General features: G+C 41.1%; 1 protein-coding gene across 2 annotated transcripts in view; it reads left to right on the top strand.

Moving 5' to 3' along the window:
* Window positions 1-21064, top strand: part of UXS1 (UDP-glucuronate decarboxylase 1) — a 100590-nt gene that overhangs the window by 19175 nt on the left and 60351 nt on the right. The window contains exons 2-5 of one of the 2 annotated variants that reach the window (XM_019714002.3): window positions 5979-6006; window positions 7082-7130; window positions 8257-8300; window positions 18429-18489. In XM_019714002.3, the coding sequence (XP_019569561.1) occupies window positions 5979-6006; window positions 7082-7130; window positions 8257-8300; window positions 18429-18489 (182 nt within the window). Of the gene's footprint in view, window positions 1-5978; window positions 6007-7066; window positions 7131-8256; window positions 8301-18428; window positions 18490-21064 lie in introns of both variants that reach the window. The other variant, XM_019714001.3, reaches the window with a different exon arrangement.

Below are 21064 nucleotides of genomic sequence, written 5' to 3'. Positions count from 1 at the left end.
CATGCAGCCGTGACTTCTCTGACGCGTGTCCTATAGAGGTGGCTGGCTGGTGGCTTCTTTCCCCTCCAGGACGAGGGTATTGAGCCTGCTCATTCTGGTGTCTCTCAGAGCAGGGAGTTGGCAACCTGGCCCGTGGCCAAATCCAGCCCACCTTCCAGCTAAGCACACCGGAACAATCTGAGTAGTTGGGGGGGAGGGAGGGAATCAAAAGAAGAATGCTGCTTCCTAACAGGAAACTGGAGTTTCAATGTTCTTAAACAAAGTTGTGTGGGAGCACCGCCAAGCTTGTAGGAATTATCTGTGGCTGTTGGCCCCACCATGCAGGAGTCGAGTGGTTGTTTCAGACGTCATGTCATGTAGCTCGCAAAGCCCGGAATATTTGTGATCTGTTCCTTTACAGAACAAGTTTGGTGACTCCTGGCTTAGAGCAGGGATTCCTAATCATTTGGGTACGCTTTTCATTCATTCTTACACTAAATACCGTGTTTCCCAAAAAATAAGACCTAACCAGAAAATAAGCCCTAGCATGATCTTTCAGGACGACTTCCCCTGAACATAAGCCCTAATGCGTCTTTTGGAGCAAGCTTTAATATAAAACCTGGTCTTATTTTCGGGGAAACACGGTATTTAGTGAGCACACATGACATGGGTAGCAGTGGCGTAGATAACAGCAGTGAACACCCCAGAAAATCTACTATTTGGAGCTAATGTTTTGTTGGAGGGAATCAGACACTAAACATAGATTCACGGATAAATTGTATAGCTATATCAGCTGGTGATAGTTTCTGTGAAGACGAAGAAAGCAGGTTAAGTGTGGGTAGAGAGCCTAGAGTGGTTGGTGGGGGGTGCTCTTACAGATGGATCGGTCAGAAGATCTCTTTGGTAACTTTTGAGCTGAGACCTGGATGAACTGAGAGAGGGAGGCAGATGAAGAGGCATTTGGGAGAAGTGCAAAGGCCCTGAGGCAGGAACAGTCTTGGCAAATCAGAGCAATAACACAGGATAAGAGTGGCTTGAGCCTGGACTATAGGAGTGGAGAGGTGGCAGTGACTGGTCACTGGATCCCTTAGGGTGGAGATTCTCCAGCTTCCCCAGGGGCCAGAGTCACCTGGGGTACTTAAAAGTACTGATGCCTGGGCCCTTGTGCAGAGACTCTGAATCAGGAGATCTGCAGTACAGACCATGTGGGGCCTCGTAGGCTCTGGGAATCCTGGACATGATCAGTTGAGACCAGAAAATGCTGACCCCCCCCCCCCCCCGCCCCGCCTGACCCTACTCTTGTCATTGTTAGGTCCTGGGGAGCCTTTTCGATGTGAAGGAGGGCACCATGGATTAGGAGCTTTTGCTGCAAGACCTCAGAGGTGGTTTGGCTCCCGGCAGCGGCTCAGTCAATAAATGTTTGCACTTTAAAAAAGAGACCTGCATTTACGCAGGTGACTGCCCTGTTCCCTGTTATGCTTTTGGGTCACACCATTTCTCTCTGTCTGGTCCTGAAGGACGGAGTCTCTGTGGTCTGGGGAGGTTCCCCAGTGTCTTACCCGTGCCCAGTGCTCCACCTTTCCTGCACAAGTGGGGTCAAGCTGACGCCCCTGTAGTCCCAGGGGGACCCCTACAGATTGTCAGCTGGGGCTCACCTCCTTTGGGACCCCTCTTTTCTGGCCCACTTCCCGCGGGGTCCTCCCTGTACCTCAGGCGCACATTGCCACCAGACGCTTACCTGTCTGCATCCGCAGGTACCAACTTCATTGTTTGGACGGCTGGTGGAGGAGCGAGGAAGGATTGTAGGAAACCTTGCAAAAGGAGGCAGGTCCTCCATGGGATTCCTGTGAGGTCCGCACTGTCTCCTATCACTGAGCTGAGGTGGTGAGCCCCAGCACGCTGGCCTGCAGGCGTGCCTTACCTACTGTGGGTACAGAGGTGTGTGCCCACATAGAGAGGCAGGAGAGAGGTTTCCTTAATTCACACTTCTTCCTGTGACAGGATAGACGTGCATGTGCTTTCCAGGGGGACGTGGTGATCAGAGTTCCCAATAAAAACATGCGGACGCATACTGCAGCTGTTTAAAATGTACAGGCAGGAAATGGAAATGGTAGTTTTGTTTGATTATAACAGTGCTTAAAATAGGGTAACAGGAGTCCTCAGGGAGAGTCTGCACGTTCTTGGGGCCAGTGTTCAAAGTGTTCAAAGAGGAATTAGTCCCCACTCTCAAACTAGCGTGCCTCCTAAAATTCTAAGCTTTTGGACTCAGAATTGGTGGGTCTTTGTTTGTATGGGGTCTTGGAATTCTGTGGAGGATATTTTGAAAGCTGTGGATCAGAGTTTTGTGTGACACTTAAGGACTCCTCCCCCAGCCCCACCTCACCCCATCCCCAGACTTCTTAAAACTCATCCATGAATCCTCGGAGATCCACAGATTTCAGAGTGAGAAATTGTGCTGAAAGGATTTATCTCCAGTGATAGCCGCTGATTAATATTTACGAAACCAAGTTAGATTAATACGGACAACAAAAGTGTTGGGTTAGGATTTTAATTGTTTCTTAGTTGGAAAAGGACACTTATTTTTAATCGGACCCTTAAAAGTAACTCAGTTTTTTGCCCGACATGAACATTTCTATGTGATCAATTTTCTTGATCCGGGTTTCCCAGCAGAGCATGAAATCTAGATACAGACATAATGAGAATTGTAAAACTGTGTGCCCCAGTTTGCATACAATTTATATTAAAATTAGAATAATTTAAAATAGCTTGAAAACTGTGAGGAAATTTGGTTTTAAGCCCTTTGTCAATGCTGGTGAAAGATTATCTTTTCTTTATTTGTATTTTTCTTAGTATTGAGTCTTTGCCTTACACGTAGTACATCTAATTTAGTTCAGTTTAGTTCCAGTATTTAGTGCATACAGCTGTTAGTCATCCCCAGCTGACCCTCTGAGACACTATAAGGTGGGTCGCTCGAACGTAAGCAGGTTACAGAATTCTAAAAGCAACATTAATTGTTTAAGCTGCAACATTCCGGGTTAGTCCACACAAAGCCCCAGGACCGGGTCCTAATGGTGGGATGTGGCGTGTGTCCCCCCTGAGAGTCTGTGGCAAGGCCGGGCTTCTCCAGCCTGTCTGCTGGGTTCTGAGTCCTCGTCACTCTCCAAAGCAAGGCAGGCGGAGCGTTTCAGAATTTAAAAGGAAGCCGTACCACTTGACGTAACATTTTAAAGATTAGTTGGTAATAACATTTCTGAAGATAAAAAGGACTAAGCAAGGGATACATGGAGGAAAGTGAAAACATTCCTTGATCTCCATTCACCTGATTTTGGTGCCGGGCTCTCCTGTGCTCGTGTTGCAAATGCTAATAAGGAAACACTCGATCCTATAGGGAGCCCAGCTATAAACCACCAGGTAAAGGGAAGTGTGTTAGGGGGCCTGTGGCAACACACCCGCCACTGTGTCCCCTGGAGCAGGGAGGCAGGTTGAGTGCTCACTCAGGTGAGGTGAGTGCATTTCTGGCCCAGGAGACCACCTGCAGACAGAGCTAAAGGGATAGGGTGGCCAGTGGTTTAGGGAGGGTGGAGAGGCCCGTGGAGGGGGCTGCTGTGAAAGTGCAATTGGTCAGGAGGAGAAGGGGCTCCTGAAGCTCTGGGGTCCACCAGCAAGAGCGGGCTGCCGGGAAAAGAATGCATTTCCAGGTGTAGGTGGCCAACCGAGGAGGCCTGAGCCACAGAAATAGATTGCGGCATTGTCTGCTTATATCCATTATTATCTGTTCATAAAGGGTGGTGAACTATGGCTCGTGGCTTCATTCTGGGGCAGACCCCAGGGCCCCATCTGCTTCCCAAGGGAGAGATGCTTAACCAGGTCCAGTGGGATGGGGAGGAGGACTCAGGAGACCCTGGTGTCTTCATTTCCAAGGAGAGGAGGCAGAAGGGGAGGGGAGGCAGCCTTCAGTGCTCTGAAGTGGTTTAAGTGATGATAGAAGGATCGAGAAGTGTCTCTGAAATAGACATTTTAAACGAACTCAAGAAAAGATTAAAAAGGAAAAAACTGAATAACTGCTAACCACGGAGTGATTTGAAAAGGTTGTCAAAAGGCACTCACCTCTCAGAAGGCAGCTTACAGAATAGATAATTCCTCTCGTGCACCATTCACCGTTCCAAGCACGGAAAGAGAGGGACGACGGAAAGAGAGGGACCGCCTCCTGGCACATTTTGACAAGCAGCAAAATCCTAAAGGCAAAATGAGACAGTGTGTTTATTTGCGATACATAGTACAGTCCCCACTGGGTTTGGCAGCTCCTGGCTGGTCACTGATCTTTGGGGCGTGGTTTTCGTGTGTGAGCTGAGCAGTGACCCACTTGTTCACAAGTTGTCTAGGAAAAGACGGAGAACAGGAGTTGAGCAAAGGGTTTTAAAGTTTTCCCCTCCTTTTTAAAAAGCAAGTTAAGCACATAAATACAAGGAAAAATAAACAATTACATCACCATTTTAAGCTGTGTTTTGGCTTCCTTACAGTCTTTTTTCTTTCTATGTATTTTTTAGTAGCAGAAGTCATACTGCATATATATATTTTTTTTGTCGGAACTTGTCGTAACTACATTCTTGTGCTACAGCAGAGTTTCCTACTCATATTTCATGGCTTTCTTATTTCATTGAATGACTATATTGTAATTTACATAGCAGCTCCCAAATTGTCAGATATGTTGGTTTATTTGGTTGCCTACAAATAAGGCCATGATTTCTGAAGGCAGCTTTCTTGTAGATATGTTTATTTCCTGAGGATACTACTCAAAAGAAGATCACATGGTTCTAAGGTGTAAACATTCTTTGTTTTTCTCCTAAGAAATGAATATGGTACAGCTTTATTTTAATTTCTCCCACTTTTTGCTCACTTGCCACTTTTATCCAGTTATTTTATTGCTCTCTTTTCTATCATAGTTTCCTCCCCTGTTTGAAGAAGGATATGCTTTTATGGAATCAACATGTCCCTTTGTAACAGTGGGAATTTGCTGCCGAGGGCATGATTTTGGACACTGAGTCCTATTCAGTAAACATTAATTAAAGCCCTGCTGTGTACCAGAGGATGGTGATGAGAAGACGCCCAGAAGTAGCTCTAACCTCGAGGCCTTCCCAGGTTCACAAACTCAGCAGCCCAGGATGGGGAGCATGTCTGGAAATTTACTCTCCTTTCCCAAGCACCCTGAAGCACCGAGCACCTGGCCCATGGGAGTTCAGCATTTGGGGAGTGGCCACATAAGGGCTGAATAGGAATGTATACAAAACGATAGGATCATTCATGGCAAAGGTTTCCTTATGCAGCAATCCTTGGTTGCTCCTCGTTCAGTACTGTGTTTTTAGAGTCACCCATGGTAAAGGCTCACCGTTGTTGCTGGGCTGATTTATACACATTTATTGAACTCCAGCCAGCTGTACAAGTGACTCCCTGCCCTCCAGGTATCTGTCGTTAAGGAGGCAGACCAGCAACATGACACTACTCTCAGGGAGATGCAATGAGTGCTGAGAAAGGGTGGATGGCTTTCCAGATGAAGTTACGCCACAGCGTCAGGCCATTATGGACCTTCTCTGGGTTTTAGTTTTATCCACACTTAAAGGAAGAGGTTGGATCAACCTCTGGGATCTCTTTCAGGCATGTAGGTTATTGATGCTTGTGACTGGCTCTTCCTCAGACAAAGGTTGGGGACATACTGTTTTTCAAAACACATGCACAGTTGAACTCCAAACCTCAAGAGATACTCCAGAATTAAAGGGGTGTATGGGTCATGTTTTCACTTACTGTTTAGTAGGACTTAGTAGTACTTTAAAAGCAGGCATTTTATTGTCTTCGTGAGCTATTACTTGGTTTTCTTGGTGAACTTTAAAACATTGGTGAAAAATTAAAATTGTATTAGTTGAAATCCTTAAAATTCTTAAAAAATTAGTTGAATGCCATGAACTTAGATATTGACTTTTTTCTTCTTCTTCTTTCCCCTCCAGCTGTTTGGGGCAACTTCGTTAATATGAGGTAATTGTTTTTAATAATTTGGATATTGTGGTTGGGTTTTATGGACACATTTCAGTTGTTACATACACACCATTGATGTCATGGGTAATTGAAGAATATTTCTAAATGAAACTGAATATTTTGCTGTTCACACAGCTGGGCTGTGTTTCTGCTCCTGTGACTGTTCTCTAGGAATGCAGCTGGCCCCTGGCCCCAGGGAGCAGACCAAGTGGGTGCTGACACCCCCTGCGTAGCCCAAGGACCCTTCTGGCCCGAGTGCATTATTTGTGCTGCCTAGTAGCGCAGGAGGGACACTTATAAAATAAAATACTTACGTTAATATTCTTTTTTAAAAAATCAGCAAGAAGTAATAAGCATTCCTTGTAAAAACTAGTTTGGTGCTTTTAGTATATTAGCAGTTTTAATTGAAAGAAAAATTCACTTCGTGTTTCTCGATAGTCAAAATAAAAGAATAGCAATCCATTTGTGGTGACTGAGCTGGATTTGGAAGTTCAGTGTTGCTGTGCTGCGGGGGGCTGCAGGGTAAAGGGTTGCTGTGCCCCAGCAGGCTTTGCATATTGAGTTGGTTTTGCTGGGCCGGTGGGGCGTTGTCCATCCGATTCCTGCCACCAGGGCTCCTGTGTGTCTCCTGACAAAGGCTTCTGTGTGTGGCTGGGTGGGGTGCTCAGATCCCATTTAAAGGAGCTCTGTTTTTTCACTTGAAAAAACTCCATTTTGTATGAAATCTCCAGAAAGCCCGGCAGTCTAGCTTGTCCTCCTATAGATACACACTTCCCACTTCTAATTTGCAATCCCATAATGGGTGTAACATGAAAGTGAGATTACTCTAATTTAACAGAAACAACACATAATGTGGCAGTGAGCCTGTGAGATGATTGATTTCCTTTCCCATTGTCCTGTTTTCTTCTGGTGCACCCCCTTCTGGAGGGAAGTGGCACGCAGGACTGAGATTTGGGAAGGAGAGGGAGATGGCCTGCAGATCTTTGGTTTGTGTTGTGGAAATTTGTTCGGGATAAACTCCTGAAGTCATAAAACCTTTCAACTGATCTCAGTTTTGTAGCTTTCTCCTCAACAGGTCTATCCAGGAAAATGGTGAACTAAAAATCGAAAGGAAGATTGAAGAGGTTAGTCTTTTCCATATTTTACTAATGTTTTTTTCCTATATATTTGTCTTTATTGTGGCAGCTGGATGCTGCTCTATGGTTTTGAAACATCTCTCAAAAATGTATTCCCTTACTTAATAGGAGACTTTCTGTTTGTTTTAAGTTTCATGTTGAACGTAACGTGAAATGAGAATTCTTAGATGCATCTCTGTGTCAGCCGTTGTCCATTTTATAAAGGTGTGGTGTAGTAAAACAAATTCTACCTTAAAGGCAAGATGGATTTAAACCTTTAGGTGACTTTTCAGGTGAGCCTTTCCAGAATTTCTTAGAGAAAGCAAAGTGATTACCTTTATACCAGGGATGGAGGCAAGTGCCAGTATCCACTCACCTGAGTAGGTGCTGGAAGGAAAAACACTCAACTCGGATGCTAGGAGTCGGGGACATAAAGAGTGTCCGTATGCACAGATGGGAAGTTACACACCTGCCTCACTGAAAGCTAGCTCCTCCGGTTGACTATAAACTTCTATTTTAAAATAATGGCTTATATTTTAGTCAAATAACTGTAGACATGTCTAGACTATTGTAACATGGGCTTGGGAGGGAATGAGGAGTTACTCATTTTGGTTTGAAGCCAGATGCTGGAGTCGTGGGGGAAGCCTTTGGATTGCCCTTGTCATCCTGTCAGCACTTACGGTCTTAACACACATGGACGGGATCGACTCCCAGCCTGCGATTTCTGCGCTGGAGCTGATGACATGGAGATAACATGCAGAAACAAGATGTTAAGCTTTTGTGGGGAAGCAATTAGGGGATTCTTTTAGTTCCTGAAAAGACACCAGTGGTATTGATCTGCCTATTTTTATGAGCCTGAACCACCTTTAACATAGCTTACAAGAAGGTAGAAAAGTAAAAAGGTGAATTTTCTCAGAGACTAGCGCATCTGTGGAAAGGGTCACAACGGGCAGTTTATCATCTCGATTTTAGAATTGTGGTTGAAGTGACATAACTTAATTTCAAACTGGAAGTGAATCGTAGGAGAAATTAAAATCTGTTTTGCTTTATGTCATGCATGCCTATCTGCAACATCAGAAGGCGGTGGAGGACTGTGTTTTTGTTTTAACACTGATGTTGGTTATTTTTGTTTTAGATTGTTGAACCACTAAGAGAGAAAATAAGAGACTTGGAAAAAAGGTATGTATGCTTTTCGTTTTGTGTTCAGGAAAATGCTTGTATCTTAGCTATTGACCTTAGAAGGTCAGTATCTTATAAGTTCATCTCAACTTTTAACAATTAATTCTGTAATATGAAAGATATAAGGCATTGTCAAGACAAGCACTTTTACATGAGAAAGGTAAAGTTTTACACTAAAATTTGGATGCAGCATTTTTAAACCTTTTTTTTCCTTTTGTCATTAAAACTGTTTCTGATTAAAGCTATAGATTAGGATGAAAGCTATGGAATCTCTCCACACAAAAAAATTCATTTGATTGTTTAATTTTTTTTCAGGGTCTTCCTAAAGCCCAACCAAAAATCCTGTGTTAAAAGTTCTTCCTCTAATATCCTCTATCAGTTTGATATCTATGAAAACAAAGTATGGCGATCTGAATAAATGTCTACATAAATGTTCTTGTTTTTCCACGTTTGAGTATAACACCCACGTGGTCAGAACATTGCAAGAACAGAGGGTCTGGGCCTGTTGAAATCTTCCTTTTCTAACACCTATAAATTTCTCAGTTCCTGCACTTTTATTATATACAAGTTTGAGTCTAAGCCTTACTTTCTCTTGACGTTTGCAACGTGACAGACAGTTTCTAGCATATATTGATTAGTCTAAGAGAATTCTTTCCAAAACAAGAAAACAGTTTGGAGGGGATAATAGTACCAATATGTAAGGGGCCTGTGATAGGTCATGTTGAGTCATTTGTTTGCTTTTGTCACCAAAACACATCAGAAAGTTTCCAGAATTGAGTCTGGGTGAAGTGAGTGAGAGGGAAAAATCGTATAATATGGTGGAAACTTTTATTTAAATCAGATTCCAAAGAAAATGCCTCCTCACCCTTTGTCTTAGTGGAGCCCCACCCCCAGCGCCCCACCGAGGTTCTGTTGCACTTTCCCTTTCTCTCTTAAACAATTGAGCTTCAGGCACTGGAACTTTATCCTTGACTATTTGGAAAACTTTGTGTGTCGGGATTAACAGTTGGGTCTTTAGAAGTTTATAAAAGAAAAATGATAGCATTCATTAAAGTTTATGTAACTTTTTTCTTTTCGTGGGATGAGTTTGGATGATGTGTGTCAGCTTTGTACAAGCCTCTGTCAAGCCCGAAATAAAAGGGAAGAAATGGAGAGCAATTTTTTTCTTTGATTTTGGTGTTTTCATTAAATGATAAAAGAGAAATAAGGATAGGTATAATTCATCAATCAAAATGTGTTCATTCACTTCCTTCTTGTCCTTAATTAGTAGTTTATATGCAGCAGGCAAACTATTAATTTCAGCTCTTACTGGAATAAAAGTTGTTAGTATTTTTTAACAGGTCCAGTTAGTAATATAAGGTTATTATTTAAATTATTCTTGCCATGATTTGGTGCTGAAATTATACTGCTTGTAACATTCCTCTGGATGAGAGCCAGAATTTCTGCCTTTGAAGTGACCAGCATAATTTGAGATTTTAGTTGAAACTTAAAAAAAATTGTTTATGCTATAAAATAACCCACCACAGGTTTTATGTTGATCAAAAGGAAAGAAAAAAAATCTGTCCAGCAGGAATCATTTTCTTTAAAGAATAATAATATTCGTTTATTTGAGAAAAATGAACCAGCTTCCTTATGAGGCAATGGCTTACACACATGATCTCTTGAAATATGACAATTACATAATTCGCTTTGATACATTTCTGATGTTCTTTGTGCTTTTTTTTAAATTGAGGTAAAATTGGCATATAACATTATATTAGTTTCAGGTGTACAACTTAATAATATAGTGTTTGTATACACAAGACAGTGATCAGCAGCACGAGTCTAGTTAACATCTGCCTCCATGCGATCGATCCCCTTCACCCACCACCTAATCCCTTTCCCTCTGACAAACATCAGTCTGTTCTCTGTATCTGTGACTTGTATGGCTTGTTTGTTAGTTTTGTTTTTTTTAGATTCCACATATAAGGGAAATCACACAGTACTTATGTTTCTCTGTCTTATTTCTCTTAGCATAATACACTCAAGGTCCACCTGTGTTGTCACAAATGGCAAGGTTTCATTCTTTTTATTGGCTGAGTAATGTTGTATTGTGTATTATATACCACAACTTCTTTTTTTGTTCATCCGTCAATGGACATTAAAGTTGTTTCCATAACTTTGCTATTGTAAATAATGCTGTAATGAACTTAGGGGTGCATATATCTTTTCAAATTAGTGTGTTCATTGTTTTCAGATAAATACCCAGAAGTGGTATTGTTGGATCATATGGTAGTTCTAGTTTTAATTTTCGTACTATTTTCCGTGGTGACTGCACCAATATATAATCCCACCAACAGTGCACAAGGGTTCCCTTTTCTCTACATCTTCACCAACACTTGTTATTTCTTGTCTTTTGGTAATAGCGTGTCTGACAGGTGTGGTTTGGATTTGTGTTTCCCTGATTATTAGTGACATTGAGCATCTTTCCATGTACCTGTTGGCCATCTGTATGTCTTTTTTTGGAAAAATGTCTATTTAGGTCCTCTGCCCGTTTGTTGATGGCGTGTTTGTTTCTTGTTACTGAGTTGTATTAGTACTTTATATAATTTAATAGTAACCTCTTATCAGATGTATGATTTGCAGATGTCTTCTCCCATTCAGTAGTTTGCCTTTTCATTTTGTTGATGGTTTCCTTTGTTGTGCAGAAGCTTTTTAGTTTGATGAAGTCCCATCTATTTATTTTTGCTTTTGTTGCCCTTGCCTTTGGAGTCAGATCCAAGAAATCATTGCCAAAACCAATGTCAGGGAGTTTATCGTCGTGTTTCCTTTTAGGGGTTTTATGTTTTCGGGTCTTATAGTTAGTCTTTCATCCAGTTCGAGTTTATTTTCCAGTTTCATTCTTTTGCGTGTGGCTGTGCAGTTTCCCCAACACCATTTATGGAAGAGATTGTCCTTTCCCCATTGTATATTCTTGGCTCCCTTGTCATAAGTTGATTGACCATATATGCATGGATTTATTTCTGGGCTCTCTATTCTGTTCTATTGCTTTATGTGTCTGCTTTTATACCAGTACCAAGCTGTTTTGATTACTGTAGCTTTGTAATATGTGATATCAGGGAGCGTGATGCTTCCAGCTTTGCTCTTCTTTCTTAAGATTGCTTTAGCTGTTTGGGAATTTTTGGTGTGTTCCATAAACATTTAGGATTGTTTGTTTCTGTGAAAAATGTCACTGAAGTTTCGATATGGATTGAATTGAATGTAGACTGCTTTGGGTCATACGGATATTAAATAATATTAGTTCTTCTAATTCATGATCACTGAATAGCTTTCCATTTATCTGTGTCTTCTTCAGTTTCTTTCATCAGCATCTTAGTTTTTAGTGTACAGGTCTTTTACCTCCTTGGTTAAATTTATTCCTAGGTATTTTATTCTTTTAATGCCATTGTAAATGGAATTGTTTTCTTATTTTCTCTTTCTGATAGTTCATTGTTAGTGTATAAAAAAGGAACAGATTTTTTTACATTGAATTTGCATCCTGTATCGTTACTGAATATATAATTAGTTATAACAGCTTTTTGGTGGAGTCTTTGGGGGCTTTTATATGTAAAGTTATGTCCATAAATAGTGACAGTTTTACTACTTCCTTTCTAGCTTGGATGCCTTTCTTTTTCCTGCTTATTGCTGTGGTATTACTTCCAATATTATGTTGACCAGAAGTGAAAGTGGACATCATTGTCTTGTTTCTTGTTTTAGAGGAAAAGCTTTAAGCTTTTCACTGTTAACTATGATGCCAACTGTGTGTTTGTCATATGTGGCCTTTGTTACGCTGAACTATGTTTTGTCCATGCCCACTTTGTTGAGAGTTTTTATCTAAATGGATGTTGAATTTTGTCAAATGCTTTTCTGCTCTTATTGAGATGATCATATGGTTTTTATCTTTTTATTTGTTAATGTGATATATCACATTGATTGATTTGTGGATGTTGAACTATCCTTGCATCCCTGGGATAAATTCCACCTGATCATGGTGTATGATCCTTTTAATGTACTGAATTCAGTTTACTAATATTTTGTTGAGGATTTTTTTTTTTTTTATTAAATTTATTGGGGTGACAATTGTTAGTAAAATTACATAGATTTCAGGTGTAGAATTCTGTATTACATCATCTATAAATCCCACTGTGTGTTCATCACCCAGAGTCAGTTCTCTTTCCATCACCATATATTTGATCCCCCTTACCCTCATCTCCCACCCCCCACCCCCCACCCCCCTTACCCTTGTTGAGGATTTTTACATCTATGTTCATCAGGTATATTGGCCTATACTTTTCCTTTTTTGTGGTGTCCTTTTCTGGTTTTGGTATCAGGTAATACTGGCCTCTTAAAATGAGTTTGGAAGCATTCTCTCCTCCAGTTTTTTGGGAGAGTTTGAGAAGGATAGGTATTAAATCTTTGAATGTTTGGTAGAATTCAACAGTGAAGCCATCTTTTTTTGGACTTTTGCTGATTCAGTCTATTTATAATCTGTTCAGATTTTCTATTTCTTCGTAATTCAATCTTGGAAGATTGTATGTTTCTAGGAATTTATCCATCTCTTCAAGGTTGTCCAATTTGTTGGTGTATAATTGTTCATAGTATTCTCTTATGATCCTTTGCATTCCTTTGGTATCATCAGTTGCAACTTCTCTTTCATTTCTGATTTTATTTGCTTGAACCCTCTTTTTTTTTAGTGTGTCTATCTAAAGGTTTGTTAATTTTGTTTATCTTTTCAAAGAACTAGCTCTTTGTTTCATTGATCTTTTCTATAGTCTTTTTAGTTTCTATTTTATTTATTTCCACTCTGATCTTTACTATTTCCTTCCTTCTACTAACCATGGGGCTTTGTTTGTAGTTCTATTTCCACTGCTATCAGGTGTAAAATTACATTGAGATTTTTCTTGTTTTCAGCTAGGCCTGTAGGGCTATAAACTTACTTCTTAGAACGGTTTTTGCTGTATTGCTTAGATTTTGTGTGTTGTATTTACATTTTTGTTATTTTTTAAAATTTCACCTTTAATTTGTTTTTTGTTGACCCATTGTTTAAGTAGCATGCTTAATCTTCACATAATTTTGATTTTTCCAGTTTTCTTCTTCAAATTAATTTCTAGTTTCATACCATTGTGGTTGGAAAAGAGCTTGATATGAGTTTGGTCTTCTTGAATTTGCTAAGACTTGTTTTGTGGTCTAACATGATCTATCCTAGCAAATGTTCCACTAGTACTGAGAATGTGTATTCTGCTGTGTTTCGTTAGACCGTTTTGTATATATCTATTAAGTCTATGTGATATAATGTTTCAGTTAAGACAGATGTTTTATCTGTCAGGATGATCTATCCATTGAGGTAAGTAGGATATTTAAGACCCCTACTATTATTTTATTGCTGTCCACTTCTCCCTTTAGGTCTGTACTTAGGTGCTTCTGCGTTGGATGCATCAATATTTACAAATTTTATATTTTCTTGATGGATTGACTCCTTTGTCATTACATAATGCCCATGTTTGTCTTTTATTACTTTATTTTAAAGTTTTTATCTGATATAAGTATAGCTCCTCCAGTTTTTTAGTGGTTTCCATTTGCATGTAACATCTTTTCCATTCCTTCACTTTCAGTCTCTGTGTGTCCTTACACGTGAAGTGAGTTTCTTATAGCTAGCATATATATGGGGTCTTGTTTTTATAGCCTTTCAGCCACTCTGTGTCTTTTGATTGTGAATTTAGTCCAATTACTTTTAAGATAATTGCTGATACTTATGTACTTATTGCCATTTTTAAAATTGTTTTCTGGCTGTTTTGTAGTTCCTCTCTTTTCTTTTCCTCTTCTTTTGCTCTATTCCTTTGTGGTTTGATCACTTTCTATACGGTTATGCTTGGATTCCTTTCTTATTATCTTTTCTGTATCTATTATAGGTTTTTGCTTTGTGGTTACCATGATGTTATATGTGAACATCATTGTGCGTGTGTGTGTGTGTGTATACAGTCTATTTTAAGTTGTTAGCAAGTTAAGTTTGAATTCATTCTAAGTCTCTACATTTTTACTCCTCAGCACCCCTCCACATTTTATGTGTTTACTGTCACATTTTACTCTCTATGCTTGTTTCTATGTATTAGGCGAAACAGCTCTCTCTCCCAGTTTTGAAGGAACGGCCACATGTACGAGATGAATCTTAAGTTTAACTTTGCCCTGGCTCTTGGTTGTCTCTTGAACCTTGCTGATTGTCTAAGCAGTATGGTTTATTCTTGGTAGGTCCCAGTTGTTGTCAAGACCTGTGAGTGTTCCTGAGGGAGGGATCTCAGCACTTACTTGCAGAGTGATTGGAATCTAGATTCTCAGGCAGCAGTTTTTACATTATGCAAATATATACAGTCCTGTGGGACCACAATTGTAAACCCTACTGGCCTCCAGACCAGGTGATCTGGGGGTTTCTGTCTTGGCAAAAGTTGCAGAAACCAGGGCTCTAGACAAGTGTCTGAATGCCTTTCTGGGAGGCACTGGTGAGCTGTAACATGTCTAAGGGAGAGAGCACTGATGGCTTTCCCTGGCCCAGGTTCTGAGAGAGCACCTCCTCAACCTCTACTTGTATGATAAACCTGAAGCCTGCCACTCAGACTGAAGCTCTAGGACAAATAAACAGGCCTTTTTCACAGGAAGACTGGGGGTACGTTTCAGGGAGTATGCTGTCTGTGGTGACCTGGGAGCGGTAGCCAGGGAAGAACTGTCTCTGATTGTTTCAGACCCGCGGGGTCCCAAAATGCAGTTCTTCCTGGCCACCAGAGCCAGGTGCTCCAGGGTGTCCCCTGTGTGGGCTGCATGGGCCAGCTGACTGGTAGAGCTGTGGGAGTGGCACCGATGCCAGGTACGCCCACGGGCGTTAGCAGCTGGTGAGAGGCAGAGAACAAAAATGGCTGCCACCATCGCCTGTGTTCCTGGAGAGAGTGGCAGCTGGCTCCTGCTCCTGCCGCAGGTGCTTTACAATTAGTAAATGATTCTCTTTCATATATGGTGGTGTTACCAGGAATGACATTGTACCTCAGCTCCTCGTCTTCTTGAAAGAAAGAATTTGGTCAAGAGATAGAGTTTGTGCAGCATGGAACAGCAAGCAGTTGATCAGTCAAAGCAAGTGCACTCCCAGACCTGGGACGGGCTGACCCAAGAGGGGGAAGCAGCCTCTCCTCACGTTGTGTGAGGGTTTTACCTCTATGGGTACAGTTGTCTCCCTTTCTTCTTCCCTGTTATCTTTCTCCTTCTCTGCTGAGGTGTCCTGTCCTCTCCTCTGGTTCTCAAGGTTGCTCTTCAGAGCATAAGCGTGAACCTGTTAATTTCCCATGATTTATTTGAGAAACTCATTAAAAATCATCCTGCGAATTAGAATGTATATTCTGATAAACAGGATATGTGTGCTTTCTCTCTCTCTGGCTTCTAACAATACATCCCCTTGATTTAGGGGCATATGTGAGCCTGGAATCCTGCTGGGCTGGTAAGGCACTGGTGCCCTAAGTGAGGGCAGCTGCAGGGGGTCTGGACCCAGGTAGAAGCTGTAGCAAGGGGCTTTCTGACCGGGGCTGGTCTCTCCTTCCCTTGCTCATTTCTCTCTGTCTACCTACCCTATCAGTATACGTGCTATTCAAACCGCTGCTTTTGTGCTGGGTCCCAGAGCAAGTGAGTCTCATGCAAGCCCTGTAAGAGCGAATCTCTGTTCCCTACATCCATGTGGTTCTCCCGGATCCTGTTGTTTCTCAAGCACGATATTCTGGGGCTCATCTGTCCTGCGTAGGTTCCCAGGGCTGAGGTGCCTGATGTGGGGCACAAACACCTTGCTCCTCAGAGATAAGCTCGTGTTTGTGAGCTGCCTCCCATGTGAGTCACCAGGCCTGGGGTGGGGTTGGGGGCAAGACTGAGTCTCCGTCTCTACTGTCTGCCTTGATGTGGCCCTTTTATCCTTGTGTAAAGCAGCTGTTCAGCTACTTTTCAGGTCTTTTCCAGAGCAAATTGTTCCATGCATAGCTGTAGATGTGTTGTGTTTGTGGGAGGGGGTGGGTTCAGGACCTTCTTAGCAGACATCTTGAACCACCTCTCTGCACTTTTTAAGCCAGAAAGAGAAGCACAAGTACGAAGATAACCTTAAAGAATTTACCAGTAACTTATGCTTGTCAAACGGTCAGAGTAACCTTTAAAATAGGTGCAGAGGGTAAGAATTTGCCCCTTGGCCCTGCTTTACGAGTTACTCACTCTAAAATGGTTCTGTCCTTCAGTTTGTTGAGGAAGTCAGATGACAGATGAGCCCAAGTTAATGTTTCGGTCAGAAAGCCAAGTAAAGACCACTTTGCAGTGGAAATCAGTGGAACTCTGTCTAGTTTTGTACTGACTGTGATAAGAATGATGAAACAACCATCTCAGCCCTGGCAAGATGAGACTGTAAATGGAAATATGTTGTCTCAATGTGCTTGTCACTGTGAGCACAGTGGCTCCCAAAAAATAATATTTTTGAAAGGGAAGGAAACGGGGACACTGCCATTCTAGAAGCCTGAGTAAGTGGATTATGTGGGCTTTTTCTCTTCTTTACCACACCCCCATTTCTTAATACTTTGCTAACATGCCATTTTTAAAGTTTCACCTCCATGTCCTGAAATGTTCTCTGAATAGGTAGCAGATAATGATGATTTAAATTCTCAGTGAAAGTACGTCTTTACTGTCTGTTCTATTAAACAGTACGGTTACAGTCTGAAATAGCGTCAAGTAATTACTGAAGGATTCTGGGGGTAAGAAAAGATCCATTATCCACTTCATACTTCTTTCCACTGGGTGGTGTGGAGCTCAGGATTGAGTCTGGAGTGGGGTTGTGAGGCGCTCAGAGAAGATGGGGTGATCGGTCAGCTGTGCGGGCTGCATGCCAGCTTTGCTGAACTTTGCTTTGCCAGCCTCCACCTGAGTAACTGAGGAAGTATTCAGAATGACAGAGTGTCACTTCAGGAACAAGGCATCTGGCAGGCTCCCTAAGTCCTCGCGGAAGCACATACTACGGTGGGATGTGCTGAGGATAAGGACGGGCCCCTGCCGGGCAGACTGGAAGCGTGGAGGTGCCCGAGCGAACCAGGGGAAGGCCAGCGGGCTCTCCCACTCCCTCAGGCTTCCCCACCTGCCTACCTCTGTTTTGTGGTCTCCAGAGGAAGCGACCTTTTGAGAATCTGGAAGCTCCTAACACGGGAATTGTAAATGAAAGCCCTCCCCGTCTCTGCTCCAGTTTAATCATGCTTACACTTCATGGGATGCCTGCTTCAGGGCCCTCTGTCTAATTCTGTCCACTTCTGCGACTATGAAGGAAATGCATTCTGTGTCCCAGCCAGCGCGTAGAGGGGTGGACATAGTGCCCCCGACCCAGCACCTCTCCAATGAAAATAATAACTATAAAGCCAATTTTTTGGCATTTATTTTTAAAGCACTTTAAGAATGGATATTTGACCTCTACATGTGTCATCACTCATTGGACATCTTATATGCCATTTGCTCTGTCCTGCTCCTGAAACAGCAGTGTGGGTCAGGACCCATGGCACCTTTATCAGGAACAAGAGCCTTTGAAGGGTCAGATGAGATATTCAGTAGGTTCTGAATAGACGAGAGAGATAGAAAGCGTGGCTGCCCAAGTGGTTTCCCAGGGGCACCCGTCAGGAAGGGGTTGCTGGAGTTGTGAACCTGCCCCAAACAGGCACTCAGCTTTGTGAAGTCTTTTCTTACTCCTCCAGGCACAGTCTCCTGCGCTGGGTCTGGGGCCTCACACAGCTGCTTCCTTCCTTCCGGCCCTGACAGCATCTGGAGCATGCCCCACCCCCTCACTTTGTGTTGTGCTTTAGCTGCTGATAGCCCACACAGTCTTGAATTTTTCTTTCTCAGGGGCAGAATCTCAAGGCATATCTATAGCTTGATTCTAAACAAGAGCAGGTTAGCTATTCCTTGAATTCAGACTAGGCATTGGTTGCTTAGTCCCTACAACGTTCACTTGGTGTAGAGAGGAACGCGATGACAGTTCTCACATCTGGTGTTTGTTTTGACTGGAAGCGGAGAAACTACTCAGATGTTTGACTTTTTCTTTTTTAATCTCTTTGTGTTATACAGCTTCACCCAGAAATACCCGCCAGTAAAATTTTTGTCAGAAAAGGATCGTAAACGAATTTTGGTAAGTTTATCTGATTAATATTTGTCATATTAAAAAACTTCCTTTTTAAATCAAAGTATAATTCACACACCATAAAGTTCATGCTTATGGAAGATACAGTTTTGTTGTATGTTCACAAAGATGTGAAACAGCCCACGTTCTAATTTTGGAGTATTTTTATCATCCCAAAAAGCGACATCATTGTAGCAGTCGTCCATTCCCTCCCCTGACCTCCTGGCTCATGGCAACCACTAAAACTACTTCCTGTCTCTATGGATTTCTGGACTTTAGACATTTCATATGAATGAAATGATACAATATGTACTCTTTAGTATCTTATTTTTTTAAATTTAGGATAATGTTGCCAAGGTATATCCACATTGTAGCATGAATCAGGCTTCTTTCCTTCTTATGGCTGAACAATATGCCAGTGTATGGATGGACCACGTTTTATTTACCCACTTATCAGTTGATACCTTTTGGAGTTGCTTCTACTTGGAGGCTTTTGTGAATAATGCTGCTGTGAACACACACGTACGAGTTTTTGTACGGGCATAACGTTTTCAGTTCTTTTGGAGTGGAATTGCTGGGCTATATGGTAACCCTATGTATAACTTTTTGAGGAAATGTGAAACGTCCACAGCAGTGGTAAAAACCTTTTCTGGTTCACAAACCACTTTGATGAATACATGGAGGGACTTCCTTAGCCTATAGTTCTCTCTTATTAAACATCAATACAACTACACCGAGGAAAGAATTCCTTTTAGCTGTTGTGTAACTGTGTCCAAAGAGATTGGCACCTTTGCATGTTTTAAAAAATAACAGCTTTATTGATAAATAATTTATGTACCATACAATTCACCCTTCAAAGTGTACAATTCGATAGTTTCAGTATATTCACAGAGTTGTCAGTTCCTATCAACATTAGAACTTTATCGTTACTGCAGAAAGAAGCCTCGTATCCATTAGCAGTCACTCTCCATTGTTCCCCAAGCCCCTTCCACACCCCAAGCTCTAGGCAACCACTAATCTACTTTCTGTCTGTATAGATTTACCAGTTTCATGTAGGTAGAATAATGTAATATTTGTCCTTTTGTGTGTGACTGGCTATTTTTAAGATTCAGTCATGTTGTATCATGTATCAGTACTTCATATCTTTTTATTACCAAATACTACACCATTGTATGGATATTTTACATTTTATTTATCCATTTATTATGAGTCATATGGTAGCTTTATGTTGAACCTTCTGAGGAACTGCCAGGCTATTTGCCAAACAGACCATCTTTTTACAGTCTCATTAGCGCTGTATGAAGGTTTTTCTTTCTCCTCATCCTTGTCTTGTTTGTAGCCCACCTAGTAGGTGTGATGTGGTATCTCACAGTTTTGATTTGAGTTTCCCTGATGGCTAATGATATTGAGCCTCTTTTTATGTACTTATTGGCCATTTCTCTATCGTCTGTGGAGAAATGTCTATTCAGATACTTAGCCCATTTTTAATTGGGTTATTTTTCTGTTTATTAATTGAGTTGTAAGAATTCTATCTTCTTGGTACAAGTTCCTTGTCAGATACATGATTTGTAAATATTTTCTCCCTTTTACTTTTAGTTCTTAAATTTACGGTCTATGATCCATTTTGAGTTAATTTTTATATGTGATGTTAGATGAGGGTTGTTTTTTTTTTTTTTAATGTGGCTGTCCAGTTGTCCAGCACCATTGGCTGACATGACTAATCATGCCCCATTGAATTGTCTTGGCACCTTTGTTAAAAATCAGCCTACCGTAAATGTAAATATTTATTTCTAGATTCTCAGTTCTATTTCACTGATCTCTGTTTATTCCAAGCCAGTACCACACAGTCTTGATTACTTTACCTTTGTAATAAGTTTTAAAGTTGGGAAATGTGAGTCCTCCAATTTTGTTCTTCATTTTCAAAATTGTTTCAACTATTCTGAATTCCTTATAATTCCTTGTGAATTTTTGAATCAGTTTGTCAATTTCTCCAGAGAAGCCAGCTGGGATTTAGATAGAGACTGCATTTATAGATCAGTTTTGGCAGTGTTGCCATCTTAACAATAGTAAGTCTTCCAATCCTAATATGGGGTGTCTTTCCATTTATTTAGGACTTCCTTAGTTTCTTGCAACATTTTTTGTAGTTTTCAGAATGTAAGTTTTGTATGTGTTTTGTTAAATTTATTCTAAAGTATTTTATTCTTTTTGATACTAGTATGAATAGAATTGTTTTGGTTAGTTTAATTTTATGTTGTATATTGCAAGTATGTAGAAATACAACTGGTTTTTGTATTTTCTTATATCCTGTAATCTTATGGAACTCTTTGGTTAGTTTTAAGTGGATTCCATGTCTGATTTCCTTTATTTGTTGCTGAGGGTTTGAGTTAACTTTATTGATCCCCCTGCCTTCCCTCTTTTTTTGAATTAAGTTACTGTCTGGGATCATTTGCTTTCAGCCTGAAGAACGTCCTCTAGTATTTCTTATATGGCAAGTCTGCTTTCTTGTTGACTTATTTTTGAAAGTTATTTTTGGTTGAATATGTGATTCTTGACAAATAGTTTCTTTCTGCACTTTGAATATGTC

The sequence above is a fragment of the Rhinolophus sinicus genome, chromosome 2 (assembly GCF_057876585.1).
Source record: "Rhinolophus sinicus isolate RSI-liver-muscle chromosome 2, RSI-T2T, whole genome shotgun sequence".
In the NCBI taxonomy this organism is placed as follows: domain Eukaryota; kingdom Metazoa; phylum Chordata; class Mammalia; order Chiroptera; family Rhinolophidae; genus Rhinolophus; species Rhinolophus sinicus.
The sequence above is the reverse complement of the archived record's forward strand: the minus strand, read 5'-3'. Positions and strand labels throughout refer to the sequence as shown.